We start from the raw sequence: 26,178 nt of genomic DNA, 5'->3' as shown, positions 1-26,178 counted from the left end.
AAACGGGCTATGATGGAGTGTGTACTACACAAGAGCGGTAAACCTTTAAACCTGTAGTATATCACCATGATCGCTCCGAGCAGGGCTGTAAACAGCTTCTACTGGAAGGCACCATTAGGGGCTGAATGACAGGAAGTGATCTATGCAGATAGAAAGGACTGAGTGTATTGACCGCAGCAGAAATGCTTAGAGTGATGAGACATAAAGGCCAGACTTTGACAACACTGATGTGTCCACACATGGATTCGTTAAAAGAGACTAATTAACCAGAGAGCAATGAGGGTCTTTACATCTTTTTAACATAGTATCGACGGAGTGCAATGCTCACAGTAACGAGCAAAAATCTTTTCTGCAGAAGGAAAATCAATGGATATGTGCTAACAACACAGACATTACAATTTGTGATAGACCGATATATCGGCAAATTTGAGATTATTGGCATCGGCTAACATTAAATTGCACTGTATATACAATGGCCCAAAAAGTGTTTGGAAACTTAAAGGAATATTCCGGGTTCAATGCAAGTTAAGCTCAATCAACAGCATTTGTGGCATAAAATTGATTACCACAAAAAAACAAAATGTTGATTTGCCCCTCCTTTACTTTAAAAAATGCAAAAATATGGGTCGCAGACACAGTGAGGCACTTACAATAAAGTGCTTCACTTAGGAAGTGAATGGGGACAATCTTTATGTGTAAAAACTCACTGTTTCAAAAGTATACAAGATGTAAACAACATGCATGTTAACATGATTTTACTGTGATAAAATCACTTAACCTTTTCTGTGCAAAGTTATTTCCAATTTTACAACATCATTGCCATGACAATGTAATGTCAACAAACCCTAAAATGACTGTAAAATGACGATTTAAACAACTTTACAACTCAAATTATACGTGAGTTTTAACAGAAGAATTATTGTGTTTTTTTATAAAATTATAAGCATCACAGTTCTGCCTTTAAACACTCCAAAAATTGGCCCCTTTCACTCCCATCGTAAGTGCCTCACTGTAACCTAAATTTTTGCTTATTTTTAAAGAAAAGAAGGGGCAAGTAAAAATTTATTTTTGTGGTAATCAACATTATGCCACAAATGATGCTGACTGAGCTTAACTTGTATTGAACCCAGGACATTCCTTTAAGCCACACTTAGCCATGTATTTATGTCTTTGAATTATATAAAAAATATCAAACCAAGTGGCATTAATTTTAACCCTTATGTTGTGACCGGGCATTTTGACCCGGACGATTTTGTAATAATCCATTTGGAATAAAATTCCTTGACTTTGTTCACATATGGTCTCTGAAAACATAAACACAAAAAATATCTGGACCATTTTCGTAATTTTGTATTTCACTTTGTTACACTTTTTGTGTTCCCGGTTCAAGAATGACCAGCCATTGGAAATGAATGGATTAGACTACAAAATACAGAAATATTAAGTGTTCAGGAGCATCCCAATCCTTGATGAGCAAATAAGTCGATGTGTGTTTGCACAAACAAAATCCTTGGACATGTGCACACACACACACACACAAGCGCACGCACACACACACACACATAACACACACAATGTGTATTGAGCGCCCTTTTATGCATCGTCCTTCCATGTACACTACTGGAGGAGTATTTCAAGATCTACTTACCATATTATGTTGTGTTTGGGCTCGTTTAAATCAGGATAGTCTGCTGTAAGTTACGATACGTCATTGTCTATGTTATATGTATATTTCAGGAATTAATAAGGAAAACATGACAAAAAGCCACTCCAGTTTATTGCATTTTTTGTGTCAGTGGTAATTTCATACACTAATACTCATTGCATTCTACTAATTGAGACTTTTTGAGATTGAGAACAAATTGAGAACTAATTGAGAACATGACCATGGCAACGTTGTGGTCGCGGCTTGCCTTCGTAAGAAAGCAAGCCACCCCAGCGGCTCCCCGCCTCGGTCCTTCTAGCTATGGGTATGAGGCCAGCGCGGCTAGCACTGGGGGCGATTTGGGGACCTCAATGGGACCACCTCCGCCAGGTATCCCCCCACGGACCTCCTATTCCCCAGCACGCTCGTCTGTCCCGATCGGGCTTCCGGATGAGTCCGCCGGCTTGTCTCATGGCGAGTTTGACCTCTTGTTCGGAGCCCGCGAAGGTGATGAGCTCTCGAGCGCAGCATAGGAGAGCGGGCTCGTCCAGTCAGACGCGGAAGCCTCAGCTGGGCTTTCCCCCTCGGGTATGGTCACCCAGTCACAGGCTGACGCGGATATGATGGACATGCTTTCCCGGGCAGCCACGAGCGTCAGGCTAGAGTGGAACCCTCCGCTCTCCCCTGAACCCTCGCGGCTCGATGATTGGTTCCTGGGCCCGCAGCGCCGCTCACAGCCACGCCCCGCCCCAGTTCCTTTCTTCCCGTAAGTGCACGAGGAGCTGACAAGGTCGTGGGAGGCACCTTTACTGCCCGGTCCCGATCTTTCAGCTCCCCCGCCCTCACTACCCTCGATGGTGGGGCGGCCAAAGGGTATTCGGATAAGGCGCTCACGGTGCACCTATGCCCGAAGCTCCCGTCCAGGGCCTGTAGGTTTACATCGTCCCTGACAGCCAAGGCCTACGGTGCCACTGGACAAGCCGCCTCCACCCTGCACACCATGGCTCTCCTGCAAGTCCACCAAGCCAAGGTGCTAAAGGAACTGCACGAGAGTAGTTCCACCCCGGGATTGATGCAGGAACTGCGCTCGGCGACCAATCTCGCCTTCCGGGCGACGAAGGTCACGGTGCGGTCTCTCGGGAGGGCGATGTCCACATTGGTGGTCCAGGAGAGCCACCTTTGACTCAACATGGCCGAGCTGGGAGAGGCTGAAAAGGCACGGTTCCTTGGTGCCCCCATTTCCCAGGTTGGCCTGTTCGGCAACACTGTCAAGGACTTTGCCCAGCAGTTCTCGGCAGCGAAGCAGCAGACGGAAGCTATCCAACACATCCTGCCCAGGCACGGCTCAAGATTCTGCTCGTCGCCAAGGGCGTCCTCCTGCAGTGACTGCACCGGCTCCGCCACAGCCCACCCCTGCGGCCTGGCCCCTTTGTGGAGCCCACCGCAGGAAGCAGATGCCACCCGTCTCACGACCGGACGCCAAGAACCCGAGAAAGGCTTTGCAGTGCCCCTGAGACGGGTGACCCAGGGACGAGGATACCCGCTGCTCTGGAGCTGGTAAGCAGACCACTCCATCCCCCGGTGGAGGGCCAGGAGGAGAATCTTTTGTTACCTTTTCATTTAATCTCGCCGCATGCCCAAGTGGCTGCGGTACTCAAGAGTTCAACAAAAGAGTGGTTTCCTTGTTCCCTGGGACACATACCCGGTGCGCACGGCTGTCATCACGGCCACTGTTCACCATTCCATTTCGGCAGGTTTGGCACTCCAGCGACAGTCTCCCCGCCCCTGCGCGCCCAGCTGTGGCACAAATCTGCCCCCGATGTGACGGTCTCCACGGGTCACGAGGACAGGCCTCTTCCTCCCCCGTCCCAGACTGTTCCGGGGGTGGTCACAAGGAGCCAGGTAAGTGCTTCGATGTCCCTGAACTTAGCACGGCCGCGGCACGACGTGGCACCTCAGGCTCCGCCCCACCGTGAGGCCCCACCCGCCAGTATGTCCGATGAGATTGTCCCCTTGGTCCCCCTCGCCCGGAGTTTGGACGCATGGCTTGTGCTTTCCAACCCGTCGCGATCGCTGGTCCGGACCATCCGACTCGGCTACGCGATTCAGTTTGCCAGGTGTCCGCCCAGGTTCAGCGGCGTCCACTTCATCTCGGTGAAGAGCGAGAACGCTGCTACTTTGCTCGCGGAAATCGCTACCCTCCTACGGAAGGGTGCAATAGAGCCTGTCCCTCTGGCTGAGATGAAGAAGGGGTTTTACAGCCCCTTCTTCATCTGTGCAGGATATATCCTCCTTGTACCGAAGAAAGGCGGTGGTTGCGGCCAATCTTGGACCTGCGAGAACTGAACCGGGCTTTAAACAGTCTCCCGTTCAAGATGCTGATGCAAAGACGCATTCTAGCGAGCATCCGGCATCAAGATTGGTTCACGGCGGTAGACCTGAAGGACGCGTACTTCCACGTCTCGATTCTACCTCGACACAGACCCTTCCTGCGGTTTGCATTTGAGGGTCGGTCGTATCAGTACAAGGTCCTCCCTTTCGGCCTGTCCTTGTCCCCTCACGTCTTCACGAAGGTCGCAGAGGCAGCCCTTGCCCCGTTAAGGGAAGTGGGCATTCGCATCCTCAACTATCTCGACGACTGGCTAATCCTAGCTCACTCTCAGGATGTGTTGTGTGCACACAGGGACCTGGTGCTCTCGCACCTCAGCCGACTAGGGCTTCGGGTCAACTGGGAAAAGAGCAAGCTCCTCCCGGTTCAGAGCATCTCTTTTCTCGGTTTGGAGTTGGACTCCGAACGAACGAGCGCGCACAGTCGGTGCTGACCTGTTTGAAGGCATTCAGACAGAAGACAGCAGTTCCACTGAAACTGTTTCAGAGGCTCCTGGGGCATATGGCATCCTCAGCGGTGGCCACTCCGCTCGGGTTGATGCATATGAGACCGCTTCAGCACTGGCTCCAGACTCGAGTCCCGAGATGGGCATGGCGCCGCGGGACACATCGCGTAGCCATCATGCCGGTCTGTCACCGCCTCTTCAGCCCTTGGTCTGACCTCACATTTCTACGGGCAGGCGTTCCCCTAGAGCAGGTCTCCAGGCGCGTCGTGGTTACGACAGATGCCTCCAAAACGGGCTGGGGCACTGTATGCAACGGGCACACAGCCGCCGGCTCCTGGACGGGCCCGCGGTTACATTGGCACATCAACTGCCTCGAATTGTTGGCAATTCTGCTCACCCTGCGGAGGTTTCGGCCGTTGATCAGGGCAAGCATGTGTTAGTTCGGACAGACAAGTTGTAGCGTTTCGTATAGGGACCCATAGTGTCACTACATCGACACAACGTCGAATGAGTGACAGATAGGGAACGTCCTGGTTACTTGCGTAATCTCCATTCCCTGATGGAGGGAACGAGACGTTGTGTCCCTCCTGCCACAACACTGGACTACCCGCTGAAATGGCCGGGACCTTGTCTCGGCTCCTCAGCACAAAACCTGAATGAGTGGTTGCATACCAGCTCCTTTTATACCCGTATGTTCAGGGGAGTGGTATGCAAATCGACACAACATCTCGTTCCCTCCATCAGGGAATGGAGGTTACGCAAGTAACCAGGATGTTTGTTAATGTAATAATTAATGTGATGAACTACACTTGTGGTTACTCTGCTAAGACACCTGTGTGAACTTGAGAGGAACTGACTTCATACATCCATTAAAAATCACCTTGGGACCAGTTGGTTAAAAGTAATCACAAAAAAAAAAAAAAAAAAAAAAAAAAATATATATATATATATATATATATATATATATATATATATATATATATATATATATATATATATATTTCACTCATTTTAAAAGTGAAATTAGATCTAAAAATAATAATAATAATAATAATAATAATAATAATATGCACTAGTTTGCAGATGCAACTTGGTTTATTTTATTTTTATATTATTTTTCAAGTGTGACTTGTCCAAAAGTGTACGAATAGTTTTTAGGGCCACTGTATATGGCATTACATCCATATCCTGCACACTGTATGTCGGCGCTGACTAATTACAATCCACAAAAAACATGTGGATGGGCAACAAACTTGAATTTGATGAGCTCTATGGTGTACACTGAGTCCATGTTCTCACCTTGCACCAGCAGGCGGGTGGTGTGCACCGCCTCCCCCTGGTCACTGTGGGCACGGCAGCTGTAGGCCCCCCGGTCCTCCCTCACGATGGCCTGCACCGTCAAACTACCGTCACTCACCTATAGAAACAATGCACAACACCCATTTAATACATCATGCTTAATAACAGCTATTAGAACTGATGACAGATGTTTTAATTAATATCTTGGTCCATCTTTTCAAAACAATGGCAGTTGTTAGTGACTCACTTTAAGCTTCAAAAAAGGACCCAAAAGTGTCAAAATATTAATGCATGTGACTTGTGCGTCATATTCCAAGTCTTCTGAAGGCATACGATCCAGAATTTAAGTCGTTTTTTGTAGAAAACTTAAAGTCTGTTGCGCATTAAGACTTCACAAGAAGCTAATTTAAAGTAGCTTGCGTTTTCATGTGAAAAAACAGGTCCTTTTTCAAGCTTTAAAGTGATGGCACTATCAATTCTCATTGTATTGAAAAGACCGCAATATTCATTCAGACCAAAACATCTTTTGTGTTCTGCATGAGATAGAAAGTCATACAGGTGTGGAATGTCATGAGGGTGAGTAAATTATTAAAGAATTAAAATTTTTGCGCTAACTGTCTCATTATATGAATTTTTCCTCCAGGGTTTAAAAGCATGCATCTTTCCAAACACTATGCAGATGACGTGATTCATTGCATAGATTGTTTACATTTTCGAAAAAGGATGGGTCACGTTTTATTACTTGCATGTCAATAGCTTTAGCCAGAGGAGACTGGCCTTATTGTTCCTCCCACACAATATCCTAAGGTATGTCAAGTCATCTCAGTTAACACAATCCTCCCAGCCTGTTCCATCACCATCCCGTCACTGACAGACACGTCACAGTGATGACCGAGGTGAGATGAGGTAATAAACTCTCTCAAACACTGTGAGTGTGTGTGTGTGCGTGTGTGTGTGTGTGTGTGTGTGTGTGTGTGTGCGTGTGTGTGTGTGTGTGCCGAATGAGGGCAAAAGGGTGAGAAACAAACCCGGCACATCTAGACAAGACATCTGTTCCTCTTGCTCTTTAATGTGTGTATTCCTTCACCGCATTCCTCCTTTTCTCTGGATTTTAGTCATGGCAGCAGGGAAATAAATGGAGAACCACCAGCATTCTCACCACTGTTCTTAAAGGTGAGGTCATGACATGCTGCTTTTGAGTAAATGTCTTGGACTATGACTGGTTAGCAGCGGGAATTGCTTTGTAAAGCAAGGGCCAAGAAGCTGAAAGAGAATGCTTTCTCCTCACTGAAGAAATAATTAAATATAGATTGGGTACAATCTAATTGGAACTGAATCAAGATTAATCGCAGCACAAGGTGCAATTTTCTAAATGTGATGCAGAATTGCTTTGCCTTTTGCCAGCATCCTCATTTGCTGTGATACAAAAGTCAAAGAAGGAAGGTTTTTGCGGATGGTCAGGGACTAAAGTCAATCTGAAACTTCAAAATTGACCATTTAGGTTTTTTTTTAATGCGTGTTCCTTTGACATGAGATACGTTAAGGTTGGGAGGCATTACGGTATTGTACACATTGATGCATGTATTGTGTCCAAAACTGCTTGTTCACTCAGTCACTACACACTACACAGCAAATGCTTCGTAGTTACACCCTGTCTACAATGGGTGCGGCAGTTGACGCAATGTGCCACAACGTCTTGAGGCTGTCTACACTGGACAAAGCAAATGTTCTAAATTGTTTATTTGTCTTGTTGGCAGGAGTAGCGCTAGCGTGTGGAGCACAAAAAGGCTTTTTGTCTTTTACTGTCGGCGCGACACAACGCAGTGTAGACAGCTTAATTGATAATAATGGGAAAGATATGATTTTGAGGCGGTGGAGACGGTGTTAGTGAGTGAAAATTAGTGAACTCGACACTACCGTTAACTAGTACAGTACATAGACTGTATATCATGTATGATGTTACATACACAAAAAAACAATGTGAAATCTGAGCGCAACAGTCCACTTGCAGAAGTAAAAATTCCCATAAATTTTCCCATAGGGGAAATAGTTTTTAGCAATAATCTATAAAACTTTACAGACAGACCTACTGTGAGCTTCGAGGTTGTTAAGCGATGGTATAAACGTCTGTTGATGCCATCAGTTTGCATTATTTCAACATCATTTTTTTTTTTATTGATATTCAATAGCAGAATTCTTGGTGAACAACTCCACTACCCATGATCCTGAGGGGGAAAATCCATAATTAGGGAATCGCAACAAAACAAACTGCGCTAAAGGAGCACTGCAGCGAACTCCCATTCCCATGATTCATGGTGAATGACACAATCGAGACTCCCTACACTCTCAAACTACTTATATACTTGAATATATCTGAATATTTTGTAATATATTTTAAATATATTGATTCTATAATAAACAAATTTGAGTTACATTTTTTCTGTGTTTTCAATTCGATTATGTCATTCACAATGCTTCATGGGTTTGAAGTTAATTTCCTCAAGAAAGATGCTAAGAACACAGTCTTGTAATTTTTTGTTCAATTTTCAATAACTTTTTTGCTTCAAATCAAAGTTTGTGATGTTGTGATTCACCTCAGATCTGGTTGGTTTGGTTTATGGCTTAGAACTCTTTTATGAAGGATTTTAGGAAATCCCTATGGAAAAAATGAATGGTAAAAATACTTCCGGAACTGAAAAATTGGACAGTCACAGCTGTGCTCTATTGGATTATGCTAACCAATAGCCAAATAGCATTGTTTTAGCAAACTTGTATTCTGTTTTGCTCATAAATACGTCACATTGCAGAAGTAAACTGCGTTGCGATTCACATTGATTTTAAAGTGTAAGTGGGAGTTCACAGGCTTTCATCTCCATCGTTCGGCCATCAAACAAGCTTACAAGACTTCTCAAACAAGACCTTTTGGGAATACGCTCCAGCACCATGTAGTCAAAGAGGATAAGAGAGGCCACAGAGTTACAGAGTAACCTTGCTAAGAGCGGTCACGAAGGAAGAACAGCAGCCAGCCATCACTTCCTGTTCATCATTCGCCACTGAGTAACACTGGCAGCCAGGGTACGGCAAATGACACTCAAACATGGCACGAGTAAATGTTAGCTGTTGTGTTAGGATATTGTGACAAGTCACACGCTGAGAAATGTAGAATGAGTGGAACACAGTGGTGCAGGTGGCTAGACTAATTTCCTAGCTAGTATTTTATGTACCATAAACACACACAATTACATAATATCTTCACACTCTTTGCATACTGTAATTTTACAGAATTGCAGCTTGATTTGGAATACACAATAACGCACAATAGTATATTATGATGACAAGTGATATTATCTTGATTTTTCTTTATTTTCTCTACATCCTTATTTATTTGACTTTGCATATCTCATTTTTAATCTGAAGCATGATCACTGAATATTTTGTTGTCGTTGGAAGTCCTTGTTAACCAAGTACACATGACACTTTTGATAAAATTGTATTAGTGGGAAATTGTTGGTCATAACGGAAATGAAGCCACAACTGAGGGACAGTCATAATTTGTGTAAAATATGATTTATAAAACAAATCCAACTCTAAATTCTGATTGGATGAATCGCGTTCAAAGTCATTGTAAAATGATTCTAAACACACATCTGTGACCGTACATTCTTTATTTTACGTTAGGAAAATGAACTGTATTACTTTGAGAGCAATTGTGTATTTAAATTTTTTTTAATAATAAATGTAAATGTTTACTAAACATTAGTGTGTTTTATCATAGTGTTGTTGCTGCCATTTTATAAAGCAATAAGCCACTCAAGTCACGTGTGACTAACAGTAATTTTACCATGGGTAAATGAGTTTTCGTGTTATAATCACCGCAAGGCACACAATTTTGTGGCTTATTAATAGTTTTCACAAAATATTTTTTTTAATGGTTTAATGAATATTTCACTCTTTGTTTAGATTATCATAGTTATTTTAAATTGAAATAATTAATATTTTTATGATAGATTTTTATTTCAAGATCGAAGGTCAGGGACAAAAGTAAAACAATAACATCAATACATAAAAGGCATTAGAAAAGTAGCACAAAAAAAAAAAAAATGGTAAGGCAAAGTAAAACATTTCCAAGACAATTTAAAAAAAAAGTGCCTGTAGTTGAAGAAACAGCCGTAAACATTTGGATGTAAGAGACGGAAGCGGCTACACTCTGTCTTTTGTCTTGTATTTGTCTGTTTCCTCAGGGGTAGCCCCTCTGATGTGCTGAGAGGCAATGCCTACTGGAGCCAGACTGACTGCCTGTGCTGTCAAATCCTGCATCGCCGCCTCCTCCCTCGCAGCCTGCACAAGGTGGAAACACGTCATATTTTACCCATTCCCACTGCAGGCACGTGTTCTTCATCTGTCAGACCCCCGACGCGGTCCGCGACTGACAGAGCCTTTTGCTACAAATAGATTGTGATGATTCATACTTCCATTTCCAAAAAGAAAAATGAGACAGCACAATTCACTGGGGACCAAATTCATACTTAGACTAAACTCAAACTTTCTATATTTGGAGACGAAAGTACATCATCAGTTTTCAACTTTTTCAAGGCAGCAGCTAACCAAAAGAAATGCTAAATCATTTGGAGTTAAAACGGGTAGTTACGATTCTAAATTCTGATTGGATGAACTGCATTCAAAGCTGTTGCACAATGATAATAAACAAACACCTGTGACCACGCATATTCTATATTAATGCGTCAAGTTGTTACATTGCTTCACAACTGCAAACAGCCTGCAGTCAGGCTAAACTCACTACATTGCATAGCGGAAGAATTGCTACAGTAAGGTTGTATACATTAACATTACATAATTAAGGCATTAGGTGTCATGAACAAACTATGATTAATAATTTATTTGTATTATTTCACGTTAACTAATATATACGTAAAATATATTAATAAATTAACATTGACCAATATTTAAAAGTGCTGTAAAAAATATTGTTCAATTTAGTTCATGTTAAATCATAATGCATTAACTAATGTACACTACTTCTAATGTTGTAATGTATATGTAGAAATTAGCATTAACCTAGAATAATAAATGCTGTAAATGTACTGTTCATTGTTAGTTCATGTTTACTAATACATTAACTAATGTTAATATATACAACCTTGCTGTAAAGTGTTACCAATTGTTTATTCCAACTATTATTAATGATAAAAGTATCTATTTACTGAACATTGGTGTCTTTAAATATACTGCTGTTGCCACTGTTTTCTAAAAGCACTAAACTAAGGATAAGCATTGTGAATAAGAGCGCCCCTTACCTGTGGTAAAATCACTGTAACACATTGGCTCTTGTGGCTTATTGCTTTAATTCACTTGCACCCAGGACACACATACCATATATTTCTTGCTGCTGGTCAGCTGATCCGCCTCTCTCAGCCAGGTGACCACCGGCTTGGGGTTTCCAAAGGCCGTGCAGGTCAGAGTAATGCTGCCACCTTCCCTCGCCTCCACGTACTGCGGTGGCGTGTCCGTGAATGTAGGGGGTGCTGGGGGAGAAACAAAGAAAAGTTGAGTTCAGTGCCCTTCATATTTTTAAAGGGATAGATTTGATAAATTTTCTATAATTGTTGTGGGGGGAAATATGCAAAATGGATTTAAATACTGTATGTTAAAATGTGTTAAGTGGAAGCTGAGAATAGTACTATTGGTAGCTAAAAGTACAAATCAAACTAAATACATAGTTTTTCTCAAGTAAATCTGAGTGGATCTTGTGTGTGCAAAACTTGCCGCCATCATGCTAGGATGTTGTAAATGATTCTTAGGGCATTGCTAAGTGGTTGCAAGGGTTATTGCAAGGTGCTTATTTACAGGCAAGTGAGCCCCACCACCAAGTCTCTATTTTATCCAACAGATACTGTATGGCTTGGGTTCTTCCTTTCATTTAAGTGTATGGGATTTTTTATGTGCAAAACTTGCCACCACCATGCTAGGGTGTTCTGGGGTATTGCTAAGTTGCTTACTTGCCCAAGTCACAAAGGCCCATCCGCAAGTCTCTATGATTTTCTGGTTCCTACATATGGCTCTATGGGACGCTTTTGCTTGTAACAAATAGAAAAGATGTTTACTGAACTAATATGCAAGGGGCGAGGGATGTGTAGAACTTTGGGTTCTGTGAACTATGGGCATTCTATGTACTGTAGGTTTCTGAGAAATTCTGCAGCCTCAGATTCTGTGCAGGTCTAGTAATCATCTACAACATGTACTCGGATGCTCCGATATAAGATTTTAAGTGATAACATAGGTTATCTTTAGGAATATATACTGTCCATTTTTTAGAAAAGAAACCCATCCTGTGCATGTGGATCACAGTTAGTCTACGGGAGTTTTGCCTCTGCTTTCAACAGCACAAACACCTGGTGCAGAACAAACAATGCAAGCAAATTAATACCTCTGAACATCTGTCCATCTGTGCCTACCAGCTTTTTCATCCACACACTACAATCTGTTGTAGACAAAACACAAGGGAAAACATTTTATAGACTGATACATCACGCTAAGGTCAGCACCAATCTTCTTTCTTCTTTAACATTTTTCTTTTTGCCTCTTAGGATTGCTCTTTAATAAACACTTGAAGCTTTCACACTTCAATTGCTTAGTCTGAACACAAGTTCGATTCTACCCCTCCATTTTCACATTGTACTGTTGGTTTCAAACCACAGTATGTTTGCATCATCAGTGCAAGTACCACCGTAAATACTAGTGGCAGCTGTTTACCACTATCTAGGGAATAACTCAGGAGAAGAACATGACAGCTTCACTGTTTTATTCATGTCTCTTTGGATTGACTACCAACACTTTATACACACAGAACAGCACTTGAGTCAGTCTGCCATAGATGCATTGTAAAAGATGCAAAGAATATGTCGCAATTTATTTGGAAACAAGCAGCTATGTCAAATACATGCACAATGCATGAATTGCAAGTGTGATAAGGAGCTTAGAAAGATGCTAATTATACTGCTGCCTTCACATGCTATCAGAATTATTGCAAATACGAGTTGCCGACTTGGAAGTTGCACATGAACGCTTCCGAAGACTGCAAACTTCAGAAATAATTTTGATACGCAAGTTGTACAGTTGAGATATGACCCATAACCTTTTAACGTGGCTAAGAAGAGGGCAGTTTAAGTAGTGAATGGCAGGTAGATGTTAATTTTTCGAAATACAGCAACATTGTTCGCTGTTGCAGTTCCAGTCATATACATTTATTTACACTCAGTGACCACTTTATTAGGTACACCTGTACACCTACTTATTCATGCGATTATCTAATCAGCCAATTGTGTGGCAGCAGTGCAATGCATAAAATTATGCAGATATGAGTCAAGAGCTTCAGTTAATGTTCACATCAACCATCAGAATGGGCAAAAAATTTGATCTCAGTGATTTTGACCATAGCATAATTTTTGTATTTCTTTATTTTGTATTTTTGTAACTGCTGATCTCCTAGGATTTTCATGCACAACAGTCTCTAGAGTTTACTCAAAATGGTGACAAAAACAGAAAACATCCAGTGAGTGGTAGTTCTACAGACAGAAACGCCTTGTTGATGAGAGAGGTCAACAGAGAATGGCCAGACTGGTTCGAGCTGACAGAAAGGCTACGGTAACTCAGATAAACCCTCTGTACAATTGTAGTGAGAAGAATAGCATCTCAGAAAGCACAATATGTCAAACCTTGAGGTGAATGGGCTACAACAGCAGAAGACCATGTCGTGATCCACTTCTGTCAGCCAAGAACAGAAAACTGAAATATGCAGTGGCACTAACATCTGTGTACCTCGGCAGAAATCGAGATTCATCAGACCAGGCTGTTTTTCCAGTCTTTAACCATCCAGTTTTGGTGAGCCTGTGCCCACTGCAGCCTCAGTTTCCTGTTCTTTGCTGACAGAAGTGGAACCCGACCTGGTCTTCTACTAATGTAGCCCATCTGCCTCAAGGTTCGAAGTGTTGTGCATTCTGAGATGCTACTGTTGTTCTCCGTTGACCTCTCTCATCAACAAGGCATTTCCATCCACAGAATTGCCGCTCGCTGGATGTTTTTTACTTTTGGCACCATTCTGAGTAAACTCTAGAGGCTGTTGTGTGTTAAAATCCGAGGAGATCACCAGTTACAGAAATACTTAAACCAGCACATTTGTCACTAAAAATCATGCCACAGTCAGAATCACTATGTTCAAATTTTTTCCCCATTCTGATGGTTGATGTGAGCATCAACTGAAGCTCCTGACCCGTATCTGAATGATTTTATGCATTGCACTGCTGCAACACGATTGACTGATTAGATAATCACAAGAATAAGTAGGTGTACAGGTGTACCTAATAAAGTAGTCATTGAGTGTATACTTTAACCATTTGTTGCATATCGTACATATTTTAAACAGAGAAAAAGAGCACCTATTGAACAAAAATGTAATTATTGTTACATGTTTCCTATTCTTCCAGACCTCAAAGCATCTGAGCATGATGAACTCGTAATATCAACTTACATCACCAGCACATAACTGTATATCTGTATATAAAATATTCGAACTACATTATTACTCTATTGTATATTTCTCTTTTTTCATTTGTTATATCTTATTTTTTTATTTTTATGTCACTATATGTCTATATGTTTACATTTTTATGTCTGTATGTATGTATATACAGTTGCATTTGCACTGGAAGCTTCTGTCACCATGACAAATTCCTTGTGTGTAAGCATACTCGGCAATAAAGATAATTCTGATTCTGTTCTCCTTTAGAAAGAGAAAATTATACAGGTTTGAAACAAAATGAGGGTGAGAGATTTTTGGGTGAACTATCCTTTAAAGACAGACTTCTCGACTAGTCCTTCAGACAACAACTAGTTGATTTTGAAAATACATAATTTTACACATCCTTATTGGTTACCAGCCCAGTTCTTTAACCAACTGGCTACACCACTGTGGGTTGCTTTCACACCCTGTATCAGAAGCTAGTGATATGAGCTGTGGGGGAGGGCAGGATGCTCTAAAAGAGAGGAGTGTGACTGCCACACTGATGAAGAGGGGCTGTGTGGTGACCTGAGTGTCTTCCACAGTACCATCACTGTTCTTTAAGGGGGTACATCTGCCCGGCTGACACCTGCTGAGCCCACGCCGGCAGCCGGCCACACACTCACCCCGCCTGGCAGGAAGAACAGTGGCACAGCCACTGCCCACATAGGATCCATACACAAGTGGATGTTAATAGAGCTGGCTACAGGAAACCAGTGCTGTCAGGCTTGTCTGCCCTTGAGGCCAGACAGCACCTGCCCCAACAAAGAAGATTTTGGACAAGAGGAGTAGTCTGAATACCAATGAAACACCAGTGTCTCTAACAAAACTTTTTAGATAAGCTTATGCAGTGGATGTGTAAGGAGTAAATGAGTGTTCATAACAGTCATATTCACATCAAATGTTTGGTTCAGGTTGGGTATATTATGCTTCGATTTCTCTTACTGTGGTGGTATCATGGTACAGTTGTGGTATTATGGTAATCCTATGGTACTTTGATATACGATGGTACTGAATGCTTACCATATACATATACCATGGTATTTATATGGTACTCCAAGGTACTTCAAATAATACCATGCAATTATCATTCTACATGCCCAAAAAATATGGTAATACCATGGTGCTTTTTGTTGGTGATGGTAAAAGTATTTGAGAAAAGGTCATTTGGAAGAGAGAGGCCTAAGTATTACACCCAAGCAACAAGCGCAGCTAAAACCAAAAGATTTGAATTTGGAACTGATTTTAGAGTAATTTCAAATGTCCACTAAACTGATGAAGGTAAAGTTTTGGTCACACTAGACTTCACACTCCATTCACTTCCATTCATACCAATCCAACATGGGAGACCGGAAATGCAAGCTCATACAAAGACACTTTGTATTATGCTAAGTTACACTACCAAAGTACTACCAAAATTAAAGTTTGAAAAACTTTGACCTGCTACTTCGAATAGCCAGAGGACATTTGATGAATACTGTAGAGTATGTAAACGACACATACTGACCTCTTGTCTCAAAACAAAAAATCCATATTTTACATATGCGTGCTTTGCATAGTTGCAGAAAAGAGGAATACATGGAATATTCTGAATGTAATATTATTTGTTAATTGCAATTTTATTATCTATTTAAAACAAAAGTATTTATTACATTTCATGACTACTAATTTATCTTATTTCAATGGAAAGTCGCTAAATGACAAAGTGTAAATATAAAGCTGACAGTCACTGGATCGGAGGCAAAAAAAAGTCTGAAACATCAACAGTAACAAGGTAAACTGAAAATGCATCTCTACTTTTGTTTACAGATTTTAAGGCACCTTATTGGATCAATAAAGGTAAACGACATATTATATGATGAAAAATTACTTTACAGAGAGCTTATGACCTACAGTATTAGCTAAATTTAAAAGAACAAATGGTGCAACCAAATGAAGTTCAGAGTTACACTGTAAAAAAAAAAAAAGAAATCAGCTAAATTTAAAGATGTGGTTGCCAGACATTTACCGTAAAAAATACAGTAACCATGTTTCAGAATTTATGGGATGTAATTTTGATGTCTGTATATTTTACGGTGCATTACTGTTTATATTATTAAATGACAAACTTGATACATTAACCTTCTGAAACTGTAAAAATCTGCTTTTCACTTTAAAAGGTATTGTTAATCACCGTAGTAATTACAAAATGGTACATGATGACATAAAGTTCATCAACAGAGGCCCTTCCAGGAGCAATGACCAATAAACATGTAGAGACAGTGCTCAGTGTCACTCACAAAAACTAAACACCAACATAGTAACACATGTGAAATTAAAATAATGCAATAAACATGAACTAACACTGCAATTGGCTGCTTTTCATCCATTCAGTCAACTGAGCAATCGCAAAAAAGTTGTGTGAGAAGTTTTAGTCAGTTTGAATGAAATGAAAAGCATCAAATTTTACTTTAAAAGTTAAAAGGTTACAAAGCCTGGCCAACTGAAATATGCAGCATCTGATTGTTATACATTGTGTGACAGGAACATTAATTGTGTTCAGCAGTGCAGATGTCAATTTAGAGTTCTTAAATACATTTAAGAGGACCACACTTCAAAGACTGAAAATTTAGTTTTTGTATATTTATGTTCACAAGGTGAAACAGGTTAACATAAGCTGCTGTTGTTTTTTTGCAGACAGCCTGTCAAATTAACTGAAAATATTAAATTTGGTTTATAAGAATTTAAACTCCTTTGTCATGACTCACACTATGTTCCTGAATTTTGTCATAATTGATGAGCTCAGTTTTCTCATGCCTTTTTGTGCATGTTATATTGTGGCACATTAACATTACCATCTCTAAAAAAAAAAACTGGACTACAACTGTGCTCCTACATTTTTGACTGTGCTCCTAAATTTTTTTAATTAGGAGCACAAATGCTCCTAAAAAAATGTATGCATAGAGCCCTGACATAGAGGGGACATGAGACATGACCGAGTGAATGGGCAAACTGACCATGAATGCAAACGAGTGAGTGCATGAATGGCCGCTGCGGCAGTAGAGAGGAAATAGGAAGGCGTGAAATAAACCCTCACAGATGTTCAAACTCGCACCGCCCGCCACAGCTGCACAGGTGACATTTCTCCGGCAGAAGAAAGACGAGGCAAACACTGAACTCATTTACCCCAGGCCAAAAACTCACATACACACAAACACACACCTGCCCCACATGGAATAATACACCCTTCACTTGTACCTGTCTCTCTCTCACTGCAGTTTTAAAATGAGAAAATGGCTACTGTGCAATTTCCAAATAAGTCACAGTGATTTCTGCAAGAGAAAGAGAAAGGCGGCAGACTTTAAAGATCTATTCGAGGTGAGGCAGACTGTTGGTGTCATTGATGGAGGTTTGGAATATGCATAAGTCTCACTTCACAAGCATATGCTAAATAGACAAATATGCTGTGCATACAGAGAGCTGATAGCACAGTGCTAAGTATACCATTCCTGTGGATGGCACCTCAGAGTCTGACAGCAACCATATAAATATCAGGTGCTGCTTCATTTCACAATGACTAATCAACATAACTAAACTTAGATATCCAAACATCTACTGCAAGAAACATTAATTTCCATAAACAGTCTTTGCCAAGTTGTATGGAGCTAGAAGTACTAGGGCTGCACGATTTTGGACAAAAAGTCATATTGCTACAGTATTAAGCAATTTTGAAAAATATTGCAATTGCGATTTGAATTGTGATATGATCAACAAAAAGTAGTAAGTGATTCCTTTTGACCAAATGTTTTGGTAATGTTTTGCCCATGACTTTGGGCAAACTTTTTACTTAAGTCCTCTTAAAAAGAACCAAACTCGGACCTTTATCACTTCAGCAACAAACAAACAAAAATATAAATGAATAAAACAGTGAAACAAACATATTCATATTGTACCTGTGTACCTGTTTTTGTGAGAGTCTCAGCCAGGGCCTGATCTAGGGGGGTGCTGGGGTGGGCTCTGCCCCCCAAAATTACCCCTATGCCCCCCCCCCCCAAGTGCAAGTGAATCACTTGGCATCATGGCGCTAAACATAACACAAAAGCAAGTGCGCTGGAGACACACTCGTGACACACCATAAAAAACACTGGCGTGCACAGAAGACACACTCGCGACACACCACCACACCCCCCGTACCTCCATTTTAAGCTTTAAAGTGAGGTACTATCAACTGCCATTATATTTAAAAGATGGACTGAGAAATGTATTGAAATGTATTGTTATATTGAAATGTAACTGTCTACTTTTTTGATCCGCATAGTAGGTTTGGAACAACATGAGGGTGAGTAAATTATGACAGAATTTTCATTTTGGGGTGAACTACCTGTTAAAAGTAACTAAAAATAACCTTTAAAATTGTAGGTGTACATGTGCTCAAATCCTAGCAATACTTAAGTTAAAGGAAAAGTTCACCCAAAAATGAAAATTCTCTCATTATTCTCTTACCCTGATGCCATCCCAGATGTGTATGACTGTCTTTCATCAGCAGAACACAAATTAAGATTTTTAGATAAATGCTGAAGCTCTGTAGGTCCTTATAATGTAAATAAATGGGTGCCATCAGGCTGCTGGCTATTTGATGGTCCAAAAGGCAAATTTAGGCAGCATAAAATTAATCTACACAACTCCAGTCAGTCAATCAATTAATGGCTTGTTACGTCACATATTTCTCTTATTTGTATATTGATACATCTCTATATATTTTAATATGATTTGTTTTGTGCAGTTGGAATGTACTGTTTTCTTGTTGCTCCTCTCTCTCTCTCTCTCTCTCTCTCTCTCTCTCTCTCTCTCTCTCTCTCTCTCTCTCTCTCTCTCTCTCTCGTCTTCAGCCGATCTAATTAACAACAGCTGTGCCAATCATCACAGAGGTGCTCAACAGTGAGGATTGGTTGCTGAAGGGAGAGACAGCAGATATAAACTGGGAGGAAAGCCAGCATGAGAGGATTCTTTTCTCCTGCTCCACATCATGTACCGCTACTTGATTGCTAACATGTTGAAGAGTAGGCTGTTGTTGCTACATCTTTAACTAGGTTATTTGTTTATCATTAGCCTGCTAAAAAGCTGAGAACAATTTGAGTTTATATTAATTGGAAGCTTTAGGGAGGAAGGTGCTTTTTTTTTTATTTATTTATTTTTTTTTAACATTTATATTTTTCTCATTTTTGATGCTAGTCAGGGAGTTGAGGTATGAGATCTGTTTGTTTATTCTTTTCTTTTGTTCCTCTGTACACAAAGCGCATGCTTCCGACTTCTAGCATGAACTCGCCATAGCGCTTACTTCACTGATGCATCTGGCAGGAATTATAATTTTTTTTTCAAGTTAAAGTTTTAATTATCGATTTGTTTCTTACACCAACCTATCGATTTGCTAAAGACGACATTAATTGATTGACTGCAGTCGTGTGGATTACTTTTATGCTGCCTAAATATGCCTTTTGGACATCAAATAGCCAGCAACCTGATGGCACCCTCTGACTTACATTTACAAGGACCTACAGAACTTCAACATTTTTCTAAAAATCTAAAGACGATTTACACGGTGGGTCATTGGGATGGTCAGAGATGTAATTCATTAAATGGACGCTACACAGCGCAAACAAAGTTGCTTATTCCCAATATGTATCAACATGCCAAATGCTAATGATTTCTCGCTGGTCCTTAATGACGGTCATAATTATGTTTAATTCCTCTCCCACTGCATCTCACACATGTAAAGTGAATCAGTATGCAGTGGGGCTGAACACAAAAGGCTCCAGTGTTGGAATGAATCTGCCAAGTCAGCACTTGCTTTAAGCCTACAATGGCTTTGTGAAACCATTAATATGCAAAAGAGGGCCTTTTGGATATTGACCCCCAGGCAATGATTAGTGAGCGGTGAATCATGATAGTTTGCATATTGTTTTAATGAATTGTATTAAATTCATCATCTAATAAAATTCAAACACTCAACGTGGAGGAGATAATATATTTCTAGCAGTGCTGAACCAAGCCCATAAATAATAAATCAGGCAAAATGTGATGTTCAAACGAAATGAGAGGAAGGAACATCACATGACCAAAGCCTTGAGCTACCCCAAATTTGCCTCTGTAGCTTGGCACCATGGAAGACATCTCCATTAGTGTAATGGAAATTAAGGGTGCTCTACATGGCGAAATACTGTATTACTCTTGTTTATTAGACACAAGGGCACCCAGATTTCAGAGCAGGCCCATACCCAAAGACTAATCATGTAAGTAAATTTATAGGCTGCCCATGTTGTTTTAATATTGAGGCTAACACAGCACTGACCAAAGGTCAAATCAAGTTTATTGTCATTCTTCTCATTACAGTCAAGTGTATGACAATTAAGCAATTTCATTCAAGCAAAAGAACTACAATCAAGTTGATATCAAGTAGGGATCAACAAAACTACATATTTTTGTTGGGCTGCCTGAATGACTAGTTGACTAAGCTAAAGCACTGTGTATTTAGTCTGGTCTTCCCGAAATGGACATGTTTCTTAGAGGGTGTTAACATAGAATGCATTCGAAAATAGCTAGATGGAGCACATCAGAACGAAACAAAATTTTTAACTTGACACACCATCTAAATCACACAGCTCATGACAGATTTCTCAGAAAGTTACATAATTTTTTCTTCTTGGTTTAGTTCATTTCTTAGTCAGAAATTTGTTTCGCGTAATTTCAACAAAATTTAATATTGTAACGTTTTTTCTAAATGGCCCAATTAAATAGCCCCAAAAAGATCTTATATGTTAGTGTCCATAACATGATTCATTTCTTCAGTTTTACATAATATTTTTGTCACATTACTCATTTATAAGCTTATGCTAGCTGGCAATCCCACCAGAATCTGTTCTAAATCCCAAATAAACTAGGGTTAAAAACCAGTCCTTGTTCAGAACCGGTTCCACTTATAAAAAATTTATTTGATTTTCATGACTTTTGGCTCTGTTAAAATTTTTTGCACATGCAATTTTCCAGTAATGCACTGACAGTGTTTCCTGCAGCTCCTTTCAACAGCAGTATTGCCACCTTCTGAATCTACAGCGAAATATATACAGCGTGCCCAGTGTTGCCAGATTCAGGAACAAATTACTCTTATGAGCCGGTTCTTTTGAATCTGCAGTGTGAAAAATCTGGTGTTTCTGATGTAGTTTGGTTTTCGAACAAACTACTCTTATGAGCAGTTCTTTTTAGTGAATCAAAATCCTTTTACACCAGTCAAAGCAGTTACTGAATTAATCTTATACTGATGCGCAAGTTCTGAATTCCAACTCGAAATCAAATAAGAAATGTTGAGGTACAACATTAGGCTACATGACACAGTCCAACTGTCTCTGGAAATTTTACTGTTTATTTAATGTTGTACTTCAGACCAGTGACACTTCAATGAGGCTGTGGTGCAGTTAATAACTGACGGTTCATATAACATTGTGCAGTTAAAGATACACAAGTTTTGTAGTAATCAGGTATTAACATTTAAAATAGATTGAATGCAATAAAATTATGTTCAAGAATTGTGGTGCATTAGCTCATTTTAATTAAGTAAATTTAACAGCAGCAAAAATAATTTGCCATTGTTGTGAACACACTTGATTGGTTCACAATTATTCATTCTACATAATTAAATCCAGTAGAGTGCACACTTTAGAGAATTACATTAATCAAAAGCAAAGAAAACAAGTTTAGAAGAGAAACACAATTTTGTTGTGTAGATCACAAATAATAGGATTTAGTAAATCGGACAACCTGTGTTTACCTGTTGTTTTCAGTGAACAGGCAAAGATGTCCATCTGAATGTGTATGGCAATAGCGGTGGTGTTTTAAAGTGAATTAATTTAAAGACACAACTGCTCTGAAAGGATTTTAGCATGCAAACTGTGTAACAAATCTAGAAAATCTATTTCATCTCATTACTTGACTCACAACTTACATTTCAGACACAATATGGCTGTCTATTTTTCAGTTATTTTGTTTATTTTTGCTCCACTAACGAAAATAGTTGCAAACAAGCCAAAGCAGGACCAAACATTCAACGGACCAGCGGAAAGATACAAACACTGAGGCTACATCCACATTAATCCAGATAAAACGGCATCTTCAAACTTTTTTGAAAAGTTACTCGTCCACACTTAAACGTATGAAAACGCTTAAGTCCCCTTACTGTGCATGTGGAAAACTCACCGTTCCATGTATGGTCTAAAACTCAATTATCCCGGTGTTCCACCGCCGGACACCAATTTCGAGTAAACGTCCCATTGCCTTTGAAGGTTGCACAATGTAACATTTATCTTTAACAATGCTATCAAAGTGGATATCAGGCACAACAACGCTGCTACAACATGGGCCTCCATTTTGAATGCTTTGGGTTGAAGAAATCACATGACTGCGTCACTTGACAACAAATATGTCTGCGTCTCCCTTTTCCTTGTCCACACTATAACACGAAGATGGCGTTTTCAAATTTATCCACTTGGAACAGCATTTTCAAAAAGCTCAGTTTTTGCTGTCAAAAACGCAGTGTCAGTGTGGACGGAAGGCCAAAATGTAGTGTTTTTAAACGAAAATGTATTAGTATGAACATAGCCTGAAGCATCTTACTGCTCTTCATATAAATATCAGCACTCTTGGAAACCAGCTTGACCAATCAGATTAGAGGACAGGAACAAATTGCTTGTATAAGAACAAAATAAAGTCCCTCCGGGGCTGTGGTGCGGCATGTAACGAGGGAGATGCCAATAACATTTTCAGCTCAAAACAATGGTGGCAGACCTAGACCAGGGCCATGAGGGAGTGCGTTGCTCATTTATGCAGCTGCAGGATAAGGGCTGGGTTTTGTTTTGTCTACCACAAGTATTACTCACTGTTTTAATAGCAGCAGTAAGACATGATTGGTAAGAAAGACTCACTTCCTCCTCCGCTCCTCACAGATCTGATTCACTGCTGATATTAGAAAAAAATATGAAATCAAGCCACTATTAGACCTACTCCACCCCCAAAAACAGACATCCATTAAACATGACGGGGAGGGGGAGAGACAGGACACCAAAGTGAAAGTGAAAGCGAGCATGAGAGAGAACAAGGAGAAATGCATTTCGGCCCATCCTGAAGTATGCTGATAATACTGATAATACTGTACACACCTACACGTACTAGCACACACACATCTGAAAATATAAGAAAAGCATAAAGCTATCTGCAGTCCTCATGCCTCTATGCAGCATGCCTAAGGCACATTCAAGCAGATGAGCAGGGACCCTGGGCATCTTTCTTTTGGTGTTTTTCAGAGTCAGTAGAAAGGTCTCTTTAGTGTCCTAAGTTTTTATAACTGTGACCTTAATTGCCTACTATCTGTAAGCTGTTAGTGTCTTAACGACTGTTCCACAGGTGCATGTTCATTATTTGTTTATGGTTCATTGAACAAGAATGGAAAACATTGTTTAAACCCTTTACAATAAAGATCTGTAAAATACAGTGTCCTGAAAAAGGACGTTTCTTTTTTGCTGAGTTTATATACATACTGTATGAGAGTGGTTGCCTCAGCGAAGTGCATTCAAATCATTTAACGCACACATAGCCGTGGATTTATCCTGCTTACACCATGGTCACTTGCCAGTATTGATTAGCTACAGCTGTCATTGATTTGTATAATCAATATTAGTGTAAATTTTGACTGGAACACAAACAATAACAATTAACTTTATCTACGGGTCGTTAGATCTACAGTCCTGCCCATTCTAAATCAGACACAGAGATAAAGTAGTGTGATAATATCACTCTTATTAAACACTCTTAAAAATTTGAATTTAAATACTCAATCCAGAAATAATAATAGCCACATAATTTAGAAGGGTTGGCACTCCTCAGAACATGTAATATTTAATTCATATTCTTTGTCATTTTCACATTAATGAGGAAAAACCAGCGTTGCTGACGTGACAGTTGTAAAAGTAGCCCTTACTGTACAAGATGAGAAAACCATCCAAAATGCCCAAAACCCGTAGACTTTGACCTCTGAAACATCCATATGGTATCCATTAAGGCTGCATGATCGATTGAATTAAGAATGAAATTGCAATGTTGCATATTATGAAACAGTATCTTTCAGAGCTTCAGTAAGCAATGTGTGATCATGGGGTGCCCTCTAGCGGTTATAGACGCACATGTTAAGCAGACAGTGCGGCTATTTTAGATGATGTAATATGAATTGTATTGCCAGACAGAGAAAGACGCATTTGATGGGTCCCAGTTATCTTCTCTTCCTCTCAGTCAAAAACAAGCTGAATGTCAAACCATACTTGTAAGCGCTTTGGGTGAGTAAAGCCCAAAGTATACTTCGGTCAGTCGCAGACACGTGACGCCATTCTGGTATTGAGTGCTTGAGCACTGAACGCACGCTGTCCGATTTTTCTAGCCACGAGTCTTTGAACGTGCAGAATGTGCATGTAATTAGTGGGTCCAAAAGGTGGCAACACTCACATTTGAACCATTGTTATCACAAAGATGCACTACAAGAAGATGTAATCAAAGGTAAAACATCAACAGTGGATGTGCACGTCAAGAACACGTGTGTGAGGAGATCAGGAGATACCCGCTTTTGTATAACTCAAGTCTGAAGGACTATGAAGATACCTTTATTGGTCTAAACTCCTGAACAGAAATAGTCCGGTGTCTCGTACAGTCGTAGTGCAACCGGCTGTGAATGCGTGCACAGTCATATGGAGTATAATTTGACAGGTTCACATTCGAATGTACGCAGACGTTGAGCATTCGCATCAAAATCGAAGTATACTTTGGGCTTAATATGGGGCTGATGAACACTGTTGTCTTTTCTGTGTTTCCTGTAGAGCTTTGCAGTTGATTTAAAGATGGCACTGCAAGACTTGATGATGTTATTTGTGATGTGACGGTTAATCCTAGCTCTGGGACTACATTCATCTTCAGAGATCGTTTGAACAGAGGCATAAAACTCTAAAAATGTCTCATCACGTAGCACAGTAGAGTAGGCGCATTAATATAGAATGGTGATTAAAACTGACTGGAACTACCTGTGCATTAAGCGGTTTTAACGCACGCATTCCATCCAATCAAATATATATATATATATATATATATATATATATATATATATATACTGTATACATACATATACATGGCTGTAGTTAGAAATTCTTGGGCCCAGTACAATACGCATTCAGCAACCCCCCCCCACCCTAGTCAGTTGTGCGAGGGGCGGGGGAACAGTTGTCCCATCAACAAGTCAGTTATCCCATGTTGGGGTGTGGACAGTTTTGCTGCCGTGCAATGTCTCCGTGTTTATATGAACATCTCCCGCTGAATGCGTGAAGAGAGATGTGCTCTACAATATAGAATAGTCTTTATGTGGGCCACCCCCTCCTCCAGTCTAGGCCCCCTTCAAGTATGGGCCCAGGACAAAAGGTCCAGTTGTCCCCCCGTATATTTATATATATATATATATATATATATATATATATATATATATATATATATATATATATATTAGCATTATAACATTTCTCTCAACACATTAAGATCAGCCATAGAAAAACCCATTTCCATCAACTACTATCCATGACCAATCGAAGAAATGTTTCTTGTATGCATTCGGTGGATAGAGAAAAGCAGAAAGCAATAAATGTAGATTTGTATATGTGAGGCGCCCTTAGCATCATATTACGTCCAAAACATTTCATAATGAAAATCTTGAGGTGAGGTAGTGACAAGGGTCACCATCACTGAGGGTCACCATTGACTGTGAGATG

The 26,178-nt window shown here is 40.4% G+C and overlaps 1 protein-coding gene across 4 annotated transcripts in view; it reads right to left on the bottom strand.

Moving 5' to 3' along the window:
• LOC127429972 (protein turtle homolog B-like) overlaps positions 1–26,178 on the bottom strand; it is a 91,172-nt gene that overhangs the window by 32,611 nt on the left and 32,383 nt on the right. For all 4 annotated transcript variants that reach the window (XM_051679377.1, XM_051679378.1, XM_051679379.1 and 1 more), the window contains exons 4-5: positions 11,170–11,321; positions 5,779–5,896 (exon numbers count right to left, since the gene is read on the bottom strand). In XM_051679377.1, coding sequence (XP_051535337.1) covers positions 5,779–5,896; positions 11,170–11,321 — 270 coding nt within the window. The remainder of the gene's footprint in view (positions 1–5,778; positions 5,897–11,169; positions 11,322–26,178) is intronic.

Source organism: Myxocyprinus asiaticus, chromosome 39 (assembly GCF_019703515.2).
Source record: "Myxocyprinus asiaticus isolate MX2 ecotype Aquarium Trade chromosome 39, UBuf_Myxa_2, whole genome shotgun sequence".
Taxonomy (NCBI): domain Eukaryota; kingdom Metazoa; phylum Chordata; class Actinopteri; order Cypriniformes; family Catostomidae; genus Myxocyprinus; species Myxocyprinus asiaticus.
Note: the sequence above shows the minus strand (reverse complement) of the source record. Positions and strands in the feature narration are given on the sequence as shown.